The sequence below is a fragment of the Octopus sinensis genome, linkage group LG18 (assembly GCF_006345805.1).
Source record: "Octopus sinensis linkage group LG18, ASM634580v1, whole genome shotgun sequence".
Taxonomy (NCBI): domain Eukaryota; kingdom Metazoa; phylum Mollusca; class Cephalopoda; order Octopoda; family Octopodidae; genus Octopus; species Octopus sinensis.
This window is the reverse complement of record NC_043014.1, coordinates 13,001,658-13,015,676: the sequence shown is the minus strand read 5'-3', so window position 1 is coordinate 13,015,676 and position 14,019 is coordinate 13,001,658. Positions and strand designations below refer to the sequence as shown.

General features: G+C 41.5%; 1 protein-coding gene across 1 annotated transcript in view; it reads right to left on the bottom strand.

The window, feature by feature from the left end:
- LOC115221658 (early endosome antigen 1-like) overlaps positions 1-14,012 on the bottom strand; it is a 36,329-nt gene extending 22,317 nt beyond the window's left edge. Inside the window, exons 1-6 of the mRNA XM_029791859.2 lie at positions 13,681-14,012; positions 12,555-13,366; positions 8,714-8,810; positions 7,178-7,305; positions 4,973-5,050; positions 1,241-1,313 (exon numbers count right to left, since the gene is read on the bottom strand). Of these exons, the coding sequence (XP_029647719.2) occupies positions 1,241-1,313; positions 4,973-5,050; positions 7,178-7,305; positions 8,714-8,810; positions 12,555-13,366; positions 13,681-13,912 (1,420 nt within the window). The 5' untranslated portion in view covers positions 13,913-14,012. The remainder of the gene's footprint in view (positions 1-1,240; positions 1,314-4,972; positions 5,051-7,177; positions 7,306-8,713; positions 8,811-12,554; positions 13,367-13,680) is intronic.
- Positions 14,013-14,019: the final 7 nt, after the last annotated feature.

Genomic DNA, 14,019 nt, shown 5'->3' with positions numbered 1-14,019 from the left:
CCACCAAGCCTTAGTCACAATTTACATTCCTAACACTAGCTTAATGATAACTAAGTTATTTTACTAAATTCTTTGTTATATTTAAAGTAATTGAAAGAAACACAGAGCATCTCAAAATAAATACGGTAATGAAAGGGTTAAGGGATTTTAGAAATTGAAAAGCAAACTAAAAAGTAACTTAGAGTAATCTTCCTTGTAGACCACATGCCAAAGGAACACCAATGATTCATACTGGCTATCAAAATGCCAACATCATGACTGCTGCTAAAAGCTTTGTGCACATGACAAAGACTGTAAGACATGATATGAACATCATGAAAACCAAGTTGCCCCAAACTATGATGGTTTTTGGATTTGTCTTCAGTGACGGTGACATCATGCTGCCCCACATTTTTCAACAGCGCCTTAGGCTCAAATCAGAGGGCTATGTGAAGCTGTTGGGGACTGTGGTCAAAGCTTGGCTGGGGAATGTTGCTGCTGGAAGGTCATATATGTAACAGCAGGATTCGGCTTTTTGCTATATCTCTGGAAAGAATCAGAAATGGTTAACAGAGAAGTTCTATGGCTTCACCAGCTCTAATTTCTGGTCTCCTAATTACATCCAATTGTAATCCCATGGATTACTCTATGTGGGGCACAGTTGAGAAAGATACCAACTGCTCTGCCTGCTGGTCGCAGTCAAATGACTGAAACAAATAAAAGAATAAAGGCATTCACATGCTTTTACACTCTCAAACACACATACACACACACACAAGCACAAGTGTGAGTGAGTTGGGTCTGTGGCTATTTTGAAAATCCCTTATGGAGTGATGAGCATGCCCTGCATAGTTATGGGCTCCACTTTGGCAAGGTACAGCCAGGGAAACATATATACACACACAAGTTTGTGTGTAAAAAGCACCATCCGATCGTGGCCGTTTGCCAGCCTCGTCTGGCACCTGTGCCGGTGGCACGTAAAAAGCACCCACTACACTCACGGAGTGGTTGGCGTTAGGAAGGGCATCCAGCCATAGAAACATTGCCAGATCAGACTGGGCCTGGTGCAGCCTTCTGGTTTCCCAGACCCCAGTTGTACCGTCCCACCCATGCCAGCATGGAAAGCGGATGCTAAACGATGATGATGATGATGATGATTATCTGATGATTGTGATGATGGTCAAAAGTCAAATATGAACGGTCAAGTCACAAAATGTTAAAAACAGCATAACAGAAATCAGAGAAAATCCGAGGCTCTTACCTTTCTGCTTTTCAAGTTCATCCTCAAGGCAACTTGTTTTGTTCATTTGATCTTCAAATTTTTTGCGGAAGAACTGAACAAAAATATAAACCAGAAAACTTTTAGAGCAAAACACAAAAGGAACAATAGTTCTTCAACTTACTTTTTCACTGAAGTAAGTCACTGACTTGATTGTATCAAATCCAGTTGGCTACCTCATATTTATTTGATTTACATCAATTAACCCTGTAGTCGTTATGTGTGTGTACCAGGTGAACAGATGCAAAAGGCATGTGTATGTCTTTGAAGTAAACAAATGAGTGAATCGATTCATAGTTAAAAATAATTTATTCACTGGACTCATTTGTCGTTGGTACACACAATTCTTCACTACATGCAAAATGTTGACAACTGCCAAGAGTTGCTAGAAATAGAAACAGGGTACATCTGTGGAAGTGATGTATCAGAAATGAATATATTTGTGTGTGTGTAGTTCATCTGAGACATTAGTCTTCCGTGGAACTTCGAACAATTCTCTCGAGTCTCTACGGTCATTCAAAACATGACGTGTCGTAGACCTTGCTCGTTTGCCTGCTAGACCATTCTTCCTCCTGGTCTGTCTGTTGACCACCGTATTTATAATAATCGTGGCAGCTAGAAGGAGAGACATACTGCAGCAGAGCTTGTACCTAAATAGGTCAGCTCCTGTTCATTTGAACTTCGCCTAACATGGCTGAGGTCGTAGGTCAAAGGGAGATGGTCAATCACTTTTTGACAGGACAAAGAAAACCTTTTTTCACGCTTGTTGATTGTGGTGGTTTGGACAACCGAGAATTCTTAGATTCGGTTTCAAATCTAGGCTTGGAGAAGGAAGTGTTAATTTTTACAACCCTTTAGCATTCAAATTGCTTTGTCAAATGTAATTGTCTTCAATTAATAATTCGTTATCTCTTAGCTTTAAGATTTTGATGATGTGATGGTGTATGTTTAGACTGACATTGTAGGGTACATGTGAGAGGCCAGATCTGTCTGGTCTGAACATAAAACTGGTACAATAATTGGGCCGGATATGACTGGTTTAAATGCGAAAGGGTTAAAAGGGTTAAGTTTACCTTTTGTGGCTTAACCCTTTAGCATTCATATTTACTATGAATGTAATGTTTATTTATTCACACTGTTTTGAATTAATCATGCATTGTCTCTAAACTTTGCGACTTTGATGATGCGAATGTTTACTTTTTAGAATGACAATGTAGGGTAGGTGTAAGAGGTCAGATCTGGCTCTTTTGAAAATAAAACAGGTAGAGTATTTGAGCCAAATACAACTAGTTTAATGCTGCTGCTGCTGATGATGATGATGGTAGTGGAGGTGGTACCGAGTCATATACTTCAGCTTAATGCATATGATTGGCTGATGAGGTACGCAAGGGAAACCTAGAGAGCAATTGGTTAGTAGACTAATCAATGGTTAGTCTACTAACTATGATTAGTCTCCTAATCAATATATTTCTTTACTACCCACAAGGGGCTAAACACAGAGAGGACAAACAAGGACAGACAAACGGATTAAGTCGATTACATTGACCCCCAGTGCGTAACTGGTACTTAATTTATTGACCCCAAAAGGATGAAAGGCAAAGTTGACCTCGGCGGAATTTGAACTTGGAACGTAACGACAGACGAAATACGGCTACGAATTTCGCCCGGCGTGCTAACGTTTCTACCAGCTCGCCGCCTTATCTCCTAGTCTCCTAATCAATAGTAGACTAATTATAGTCCAATCTTCTTTTAAAAAGAGTCTACTCCTGTGTAGCCATATTGTTGGAGCTGTAGTGATGCTGCTGTGTAAGGTTCAGCGCACATGCGCAGAATGGGATTACTTCCAGTTGGCTACTGGAAGTCTTCCCCATGCGCATGTGCGGGAAACTGACCTCTAAAACGCGGTTCGCTCATTCTGCCTTTCTGGCCCTAGCAGCACTCGAGAACAGACGTGTACTGGCAGTCTCTGAAGACTTCATACCAACCAAGCAGCGAACCATGACGAATCATTTCGACTAACAAACAAGAATCCGTACTACAGATTCGGCTGTCGGTTTCCCTCCAGAGAACACGTACACCAGTTCTACATTACGACGAGAAATAAACAACATTTTTGCTGTGTTCGTAGATCGCCTGACTTGTCTGTTATTTTAACTAAAATTGAATGTGACGAGATCAGATAGGACACCCCTCCAGTGATACCGAATCTAGATCCTGTTACAGGGCTTTAGTAGAAGACACTTGCAGAAGGTGCTATGCAGTGAGACTGCACAAGGTTTCAGGTTCAATCCCACCGACCAAAGCCTTGCAAGTGAATTTGGCAGGTGGAAACTGAAAAAAGCCCATCAAAAGAAAGACCCAGGACTACCTTATGAAGGAAACTCACTGCAACAGCACACCTAACTTGGGGCTTAATTCTCAGATGGGCTGCAGTTATTCCAATTTTGCAGTGCAGGGTTCAAGAACACCTGAGGTCTTGACAGCAACTGGCACAAACTGATAGCAGCCAGTCAGGATCCTGTAATTGTTTATCTTTCTTTCTTCTGCATTACAAGTGATGATTCTCAGTTTTGCAGCCAATGAGGCAAGGTTGGAACCAGAGAATGGGTTACTTATGGTCTCTATCATAAATGGTTCCATTAACAGCAAACAGTGAAATTGTACGCAAAATAAATATCAATGGAAATAGTAGTTGTGATACCTGTGCCGGTGGCACATAAAAAGCACCATCCGAACGTGGCCAATGCCAGCGGCGCCTCGACTGGCTTCTGTGCCAGTGGCACGTAAAAAGCACCATCCGAACATGGCCGATGCCTGCGCCACCTTGACTGGCTTCCGTGCCGGTGGCACGTTAAAAGCACCAACCGATCGTGGCCGCTGCCAGACTCCCCTGGCACCTGTGCCGGTGGCACGTAAAAAGCACCCACTACACTCGCAGAGTGGTTGGCGTTAGGAAGGGCATTCAGCTGTAGAAACACTGCCAGATCAGACTGGAGCCTGGTGCAGCCTCCTGGCTTCCCAGACCCCGGTCGAACTGTCCGACCCATGCTGGCGCAGAAAACGGACGTTAAACGATGATGATGATGTACAAACAGCAATGCTGTGTGGTTGTGAAATTTGAACTATGAATGCAGAAAACATTCGAAGACTGGGAAGAAATAAGGCCAACAAGCTCCACTAGATATGCCATATCAGTGTCCAAGTACGACAAATGTCTTTAAAGAAAAACTGGGCATAAAAGGCATCAGGTGTCATATAAACAGTGAAGATAGAAAGAAAGATACAATCATACACGAACCCCAGCACATATTTTTAAGTCAGGTACTTATTCTACCAGTCACTTTTGCCAAACTGCTAAGTTATGGAGGTGTAAACAAACCAACAAATATACTACGAACCACATGGTTCCGGGTTCAGTCCCACTGCACGGAAACTGAAAGAAGCCCGTCGTATATGTATGTACATGTACATATGTTTATGTGTATGTGTTTGTACCCCAACATTGCTTGACAATCGATGCTGGTACGATTACATCCCCGTAACTTAGCGGTTCGGCAAAAGACCCGACAGAATAAATACTAGGCTTACAAAGAATAAGTCCTGGGGGCGATTTGCATGACTAAAGGTGGTGCTCCAGCATGGCCACAGTCAAATGACTGAAACAAGTAAGAGACTAAAAGATAGAGAGAGGAAGATGGATATAGTTTTACTTACTTCAGCCTTTTCAGCTTTCCATTCATACTTTTCCAACTTTTCGGACTGCAATATCTTTTCACGTTTCAGTTTTTTCAGCTAGAAAAACAAAAGCATTGAGTACATTACTTTGTTAAACATAATGCTTATTTATTTAATCGAAATTGAACCAAATTGACTGGCACCCGGCAGTTGCCAGGAGCCCTGGACTGGTGGTACGTAAAAAGTGCTATCCGAATCGTGGCCGATGCCAGCGTCACTTCGACTGGCTTCCGTGCTAGTGGCACATAAAAAGCACCATCCGAATTGTGGCCGATGCCAGTGCCGCCTCGACTGGCTTCCGTGCCGGTAGCATGTAAAATGCACCAATCGCCTGGCACCTGTGCAGGTGGCACATAAAAAGCACCCACTACACTCACGGAGTGGTTGGCATTAGGAAGGGCATCCAGCTGTAGAAACACTGCCAGATCAGACTGGGCCTGGTGCAGCCTTCTGGCTTCCCAGATCCCCCGTCGAACCGTCCAACCCATGCTAGCATGGAGAACGGACGTTAAACGATGATGATGATGATGTTTTGAAGTAATCATGCATTATCTCTTAGCATCGAGACTTCAATGATGTGATTGGTTATTTTTTAGAATGATGTAAAAGGCTAGGCTCAAGGTCAGATCTGGCAGCTTTGAACATAGAGCAGATCCGGGTCGGGTATACCTAAACAATTAAATACTACAACCAGCTGTACACTTGTAAGAATTAGCACTTCCTTCTCAAAGCTTGGATTCGAAATCAGACCCAAGAATCATTGGTCGTAAAATACCAATGCACAAAAAGGCGCGAAATCAGAATCTCTTTGTACTGACAAAAAGTGATGGATCGTCTCCCTTCGACCTCTGACCCGAGCAGGTCAGGCGAAGTTTAACAGGACGACCAGCGACCTACTGTACGCAATAACATTCTTGCAGTATATCTATTTTTCTGGCTATTTGAGATGTTATAAATAGAACGGAGAAATAGGTATCTAGAGAGAACCCGAACCAACGTTTAAGAGAACGCCACGCATTTATGAGGACGACGAAAGAATAATCAGAAAGGTGACTCTGTCATGCATGATTTACACACACGCACACACACACACCATCAAACATATTCTGCTTTAATGTGTATCCTGTATTATGCATTCCTTTAATATGTATTATTTGCAACCACTATTTAATATGCATTTTGTACAAGCGATGTGTAACATTGCTTACAAATTGATGTAGTGATAATAAATCTTTAATTTATTACAAAGCACTTATGTATTTATTAATACATCCACGCATCCACTACACACTCCTAATGATCAGAATTATTAGTTCAAATGCATTTGAGCCCTCAGTTGAGGTATATGTCTCTCCTTTCTGTACCATCATCATCATCATCTACATTATTCTCAACTGACAGTGAGTTCAATAGCTTTCTTCAGCTTTCACTTGTTTCACCCAGTGAACTGCTGCCATGCTACAGCACCACCGTGAAAAGTTTAGTCAAATAAATCAACCCCAGTACATTTTTTTAAAGTCTGGTACTTATTCTATCAGTCACTTTTGCCAAACTGCTAAGTTATAGAGGTGTAAACAAACCAACACTGGTTGTCAAGTGGTGAGCAGGAAACGCACATACATCTAGCAGCAGCAGTAGCCATGGCGGCGGTGCCACCAGCACCATCATCTAACATCTGTTGTCCATGCTGGCATGGGTCGGATGGTTTGGCTAGAGCAAGCTGAGAAGCTGCACCAGACCCCAGTACATATAATAGGCTTCTATTTCCATCTACCAAATTCATTCACAAGGCATTGGTCAGCCCAAGGCTATATTAGAAGACACTTGCCCAAAATGCTGCAGAGTGGGACTGAACCCGGGACCATGTGGTTGCAATGTGAGCTTCTTAACCACAACCAAACATACAGTTATTTTGGGAATGTTTTTCTGGCATCAGGACAACACAGTGACAACAGGGGTTTTATGTTGTACATCCTCTTGGATGCAATGCTGTACACTTCTGTAAATATATAAATGTATGTTGTTGGTGACCAAACCACTAAATACAGGGGATGAACAACAGATATATCTCTACAAGGTTGCCCAGCCTGCCAGAATCTCCCTCAAACTACAACAAACTCTCTTACAAAAACAAAAACGGAAATGTTATCCTGAATGAATTACATGTAAAAATGCTGTACTTACCATTTCTGTCTTCTCTTGAATATTCTTCTCCAAATTTTCCAACTTATCTGTTAGAAAACTACATTCTTGAACTTTTTCTTTAAGTAGATTCTGAACATCAGTAGAGTCATTGTATACTCCAGAATTGTCTGTTAAAATACATACACACAAACATATAAAAATATATAGCATAAAGATTGCAATCTGCAGTTAAAAATTGATGCTATTTACAGAAACATACATCACTTTATATCGTACAACTAAAGGTAGATTTATGGAATAATCTTTAAAGAAAGCATACTTAGAAAATGTGCGCAAAATTTTATCAAAATACATGTTCTTTTGTTAATGTTTTTTCATCAAGTTACCAACATTGTCCTCAAATACCTCTTGCACCCTATGTGTGTGTGTATATATATATATATATATATATATATATATATATATATCCCTTTTGTTACCATATTTATTTTGAGATGCTCTGTGTTTCTTTCTATTATTTTAAATATAACAAAGAATTTAGTAAAATTACTTAGTTATCATTAAGCTAGTGTTAGAAACATAAATTGTAACTAAGGTTTTGTGGAGGATTTTAATTCAAAACTTAGAGAATAAAACATTTGTACTACAGAACCAGAGCCGGTTTCAGCCTGGTTGGTAATGAAAGGGTTAAATATTATATTCAAGGGCGGACTATACTCGAAGATTTACGGTACTTAGTTCCCACACAAAAGGGTTACACCATCATTTGGTTGCAGTTTATAGCAAGTCAAGAAACTATGTAGGTGCATGCTCTGAGAAGCATGGTGCCTTGCTGTACTTAAGAAGACCTGTACTCTGCAGCAGGAGTGTTAAGACTGGGCCCTCTGGTGGTGTGTAAAGCACTTGTTGCAGTGCTGCATAAAAGCACCCGTGTGGCACCATGTAAAAGCACTTATGCAGTGCCACATAAAAGTACCTGTGTTGTGCTACATAAAAGTGCCCATGTAATAACATGTAAAAGCACCCAGCACATTCTGTAAAGTGGATGGTGCCAGCCCCCTCGCCCCAACTGGCTTCTGTGCCAGTGGCATGTAAAAAGCACCATCTGAACGTGGCCAATGCCAGCACCACCTTGACTGGCTCCCATGCCGGTGGCACGTAAAAAGCACCCACTACACTCTCGGGGTGGTTGGTGTAAGGAAGGGCATTCAGCTGTAGAAACATTGCCAGATCAGACTGGTGCCTGGTGCAGCCTCCTGGCTTTCCAGACCCCAGTCAAACCATCCAACCTATGCCAGCATGGAAGGGCACCCAGCCAAATCAGAATGGAGTCTGGTGCATCTCCTCATCTTGCCAGCTCTGATCAAACCATACAATCCATGCCAGCATGGACAACGGATATTTGATGATGGTGATGAAAAGGGAACACAATGGTATTGCTGAACCCTAGGCCAATGACCAAGAAGTCAGTTGCTCTCAACACCCAAATCTCTTCCACTCTCTATTTTAGTTAAAAACAATGGAAAGAAAACGTATAAAAATAAGATCAAAAAAGGTAAAAAAATGATTCCTTACTCGGTTTTTGGATGGTTGAATTATTTGAGATCTCTTCTTTTATTTCACTAGATTCTTTGTTCATTGATTCATTATTAGATCCAGGTGTCACATGCAACTAAAAAGAATTAAAAAGAAAAGGGTAAAAAAAAATCCCACCAAAATCAAAGAGAAAAATGCTTTTCATAATAGGAACCCTTAACCCTTTAGTGTTCAGATTATTCTGTCAAATGTGATGTTTGTATATTCAAAATGGTTTGAATTAATCATGCATTATCTTGTAGTTTAGAGATTTCAGTGATGTGATTTGGCGAAGTTTCGGTTGTCGTAGCACATGTTTCCGTCGATTTCCGTAAAAAACTTTTATTTTTTTACATATGGCTTTGCGGGAATATTTGAAGTAATGAGAGCGAAAGAGACTAAGAGGAAGCGATTTTATGACGAGGGAATTTCTTTTTGAAGTCCCCGTGTGTGTGTTTGATGGGGTGTGGGAGACAGACAGTATGTTGTGTAAGTGAAGTGCTTCTGTTAGTGTGTGCGAAGAGACAGAGAGAGTAATGTGTGAAAGAGAGAGATAACTGAAATTTTTTACTCGGTGTATGTGTATATGTATGTCTGCATGTATGTGTGTGTGTGTATGTATCTATGTATGTGTGTGTGTGTATGTATGTATGTGTGTATGTATGTATGTATGTATGTATGTATGGCCGATTCAGTGTTTACATTTTTTACGGAAATCGATGGAAACGTGTGCTACGACAAACGAAACATCGCCTGTGATTTTTTTTAGGTAGGGCTGAGGTGAGAGGCGAGATTTGGTCAGTTTCAATATAAAACAGGTTAAATATTTTGGCCAGATATGGCCGGTTTGAATGCTAAAGGGTTAAACAATGGACATCATCCATTTTTTATGTATCTATGCATGCATGTATACCCACACACACATCGTCATTTAACGTCTGCTTTCCATGCTGGCATAGGTTGGATGGTTCGACTGGGGTCTGGAAAGCCAGGAGGCTGCACCAGGCACCAGTCTGATCTGGCAATGTTTCTACAGCTGGATGCCCTTCCTTACACCAACCACCCCGAGAGTGTAGTGGGTGTTTTTTACTTGCCACCGGCATGGGAGCCAGTCAAGGTGGTGCTGGCATTGGCCGCGTTCAGATGGTGCTTTTTACACGCCACTGGCACAGAAGCCAGTTGGGGCGAGGGGGCTGGCATCAGCCACGTTCAGATGGTGCTTTTTACGTGCCACCGGCATGAGGACCACAACAACAATTTCCATTTGGTTGTAATTTGATTTCATTTTGATGTTGATGTACTTGACTCAATAGGTCTCCTCAAGCACAGCATGTTGCTCTACGATCCAAGGGTACTTTTTAAGTTGGCTGGTTATGCGACATTGGTGTAGGTAACAGCTGTGATCTCAATTTATTTGCCGGGTCTTCTCAGTCACAGTACCCCCACAATCAACATTACAAAATTCCACTCATAAGGCTTCAGTAAACGGTTTTGTAGCCTCAGATAACTAATGTAAGTAATATCTTGTGAGCAAAATTTTGGAACCATAAGTTGTGTAGAAGCTCACAATGTGTGTATATTAAATTGAAATCGAAATCAAATTCGATGACTGGCACCTGTGCTAGTGGAGCGTTAAGAGCACTATCCAAGCGTGATCGTTGCTGGAGCAGCTAATTGGCTTCCATACGGGTGGCATGTAAAAAGCATCACCTTACTGGCACTTGTGCCGATGGCATGTGAATAAAACATTCAAGCGAGGTCATTGCCAGTGCCGCTGGACTGGCTCCTGTGCAGGTGGCATGTAAAAAACACCATTTGAGCTTGGCCACTGCCAGTACCACCTAACTGGCCCTCGTGCCAGTGGCACATAAAAGCACCCACTACACTCTCAGAATGGTTGGCGTTAGGAAGGGCATCCAGCTGTAGAAACTCTGCCAGATCTGATTGGAGCCTGGTGCAGCCATCTGGTTTGCCAGTCCTCAGTCAAATCGTCCAACTCATGCTAGCATGGAAAGCAGACGTTAAACGATGATGATGATGATGATATACAAATATATGTATCATCATCATCATCATCATCATTTAGCGTCCGTTTTCCATGCTAGCATGGGTTGGACGGTTCTACTGGGGTCTGTGAAGCCAGAAGGCTTCATCAGGCCCAGTCAAATCTGGCAGTGTTTCTACGGCTGGATGCCCTTCCTAACGCCAACCACTCCGTGAGTGTAGTGGGTGCTTTTTACGTGCCACCCGCACTGGTGCCAGACAGAGCTGGCAAACGGCCACGAACGGATGGTGCTTTTTATGTGCCACCAGCACGAGGGCCAGGCGAGGCTGGCAACGGACACGAAACGGGGCAGTGCTGGCAACGGTCGCGAAACGGAAAGTTCTTTTACATGCCACCGGCACTGGTAACACATCTGCAATTTCCATTGATCGATTTCCATTGATCGATTTCGATTCTGATCCTCACTTGCCTCAATGGGTCTTCACAAGCAGAGTTTCGACATGCCACCGGCACTGGTAGCACATCCGCAATTTCCATTGATCGATTTCGATTCTGATCCTCACTTGCCTCAACACGTCTTCACAAGTAGAGTTTTGTGTCCCAAGAAGGGAAGGTATGCATACGTAGGCTGGCTCCATCCCATGTAGAAGGCCACGGGTTGTGGACTCACTTGTCCTGCCGGGTCTTCTCGCACACAGCACACTTCCAGAGGTCTCGGTCTCTAGTCATTTCCTCAGTGAGACCTAAAGTTCGAAGGTCGTGCTTCACCACCTCGTCCCAGGTTTTCCTGGGTCTGCCTCTTCCACAGGTTCCCTCAACCGCTAGGGTGTGGCACTTTTTCACACAACTATCTTCATCCATTCTCACCACATGACCATACCAGCGCAAACGTCTCTCTTGCACACCACAACTGATGCTTCTTAGGTCCAGCTTTTCTCTCAAGGTACTTACACTCTGCCGAGTGTGAGTACCGGCATTACACATCCATCGGAGCATACTGGCTTCATTTCTAGCGAGCTTACGCATATCCTCAGCAGTCACGGCCCATGTTTCACTGCCATGTAGCATGGCTGTTCGTACACACGCATCATACAGTCTGCCTTTCACTCTATGCGAGAGGCCTTTTGTCACCAGCAGAGGTATGTGTATTGGTGTAAAAATTTTATAATCAACTGATAGTCTTAAAGGCATTGGTCTTTAATGCTTCCGTGTTAAAACTGGCCATATACACTCCAAATATTCTACCTGTCATATTCAAACTGGCTGGATCTCACCTCTCACACCTACCTTATAATGACATTCTAAAAATAAAACAATCACATCGTCAAAATATCAAGGCTACAAAATAATGCATGATTAATTCAAGACAGTGTGAATAAATAAGCATTGAGCTGAAGTAATCTAAATGCTAAAGAATTAAGTATTTTTTTTAATTGATTGTACCGGTGGCACGTAAAAAGCACCCACTACACTCATGGAGTGGTTGGCGTTAGGAAGGGCATCCAGCCGTAGAAACATTGCCAGATCAGACTGGGCCTGGTGCAGCCTTCTGGCTTCACAGACCCCAGTTGAACCGTCCAACCCATGCTAGCATGGAAAGCGGACGCTAAACGATGATGATGATGATGTACTGAACTTAGCACTCATTTCAGTTTAGTGTGGAAACTAAACTAGATGAAAGTATGGCATTTAAGTATGTGTATGAATGAAGCAAGCAAATTTTTTCAATTGATTATTAAGATACAGAACAAGGGCAGAAAAGTTGATGGAGAAGTCAAAATTGAATTATCAAATTTTAAAAAAAAATTTTTAATTGGAAAAATCAAATGTAAATACCTGATCTTTTTTTGTCAGTTGAGACTGTAGACATAATGCTTGATGTCGAAGTTCTTCAATTTCTAAGTCTTTGTCCTTAATTTCATTATATTTCTTTGCAATGTCACTCTTCAGCTCTAACAATGAGCCTTGAAGACTGGAATATTTCTGAAGAATAGTATCCAATTCATTGGACTGACATTCATAGAGTTGACACTTCTCTTCCAATTCCTTCTTGAGATCCGACTGTATACCAGAATGAGTTATTTCTAATGACTTGAGGTTTTCAGAAAGAGAGTTATATTCTTGGGTCTTAACCATAAGCTGCTTTTCCAAATCATTAATTTGATTTTCTTTGTCTTGTTTGAAAGCAGCTAATTCATTGGTCAGCTCAATTTGTTCTTTACGTTTTTGTTCAAGCTCACATGCAAAGTGCTTCTCAGTTTTCATTTCCCCAGCTTGAAGCTCAGACAATTCTCTGGAATGTGCTAAACATTCTTCTGACTTCTCAGACAATTTCTCCTTTAGTTTCTTCACCATTTTACTCTCCTCCATCTTTCTTTCTTTAAGTTGAGATAATTCTTGAGAAAGAGCTAAGCACTCTTGTGATTTCTCAGACAATTTCTCTTCTAGTTCTTTCACCATTTCACTTTCCTCAATCTTTCTTTCTTTAAGTTCAGACAATTCTCTGGAATGTGCTAAACATTCTTCTGACTTTTCAGACAACTTCTCTTCTAGTTCCTTTACTGTTACACTCTCCACCATTTTCTCTTCCTTAAGATCAGACAATACTTTCATAAGCGCTAAACATTCTTGTGATTTGTCATTGAATTTTTCTTCTAGTTCTTTCACCATTTCACTCTCCTCCATCTTTCTTTCTTTAAGTTGAGATAATTCTTGAGAAAGAGCTAAGCACTCTTGTGATTTCTCAGACATTTTCTCTTCTAGTTCTTTCACCATTTCACTTTCTTCAATCTTTCTTTCTTTAAGTTCAGACAATTCTCTGGAATGTGCTAAGCACTCTTGTGATTTCTCAGACAATTTCTCTTCTAGTTCTTTCACCATTTCACTTTCTTCAATCTTTCTTTCTTTAAGTTCAGACAATTCTCTGGAATGTGCTGAACATTCTTGCGATTTTTCAGACAATTCTCTTCTAGTTCCTTTACTGTTACACTCTCCTCCATTTTCCCTTCCTTAAGTTCAGACAATACTTTGGTCAGCGCTAAACATTCTTGCGATTTGTCAGACAATTTCTCTTCTAATTTTTTCACCATTTCACTTTCTTCAATCTTTCTTTCTTTAAGTTCAGACAATTCTCTGGAATGTGCTAAGCACTCTTGTGATTTCTCAGACAATTTCTCTTCTAGTTCTTTCACCATTTCACTTTCTTCAATCTTTCTTTCTTTAAGTTCAGACAATTCTCTGGAATGTGCTAAGCACTCTTGTGATTTTTCAGACAATTTCTCTTCTAGTTCCTTTACTGTTA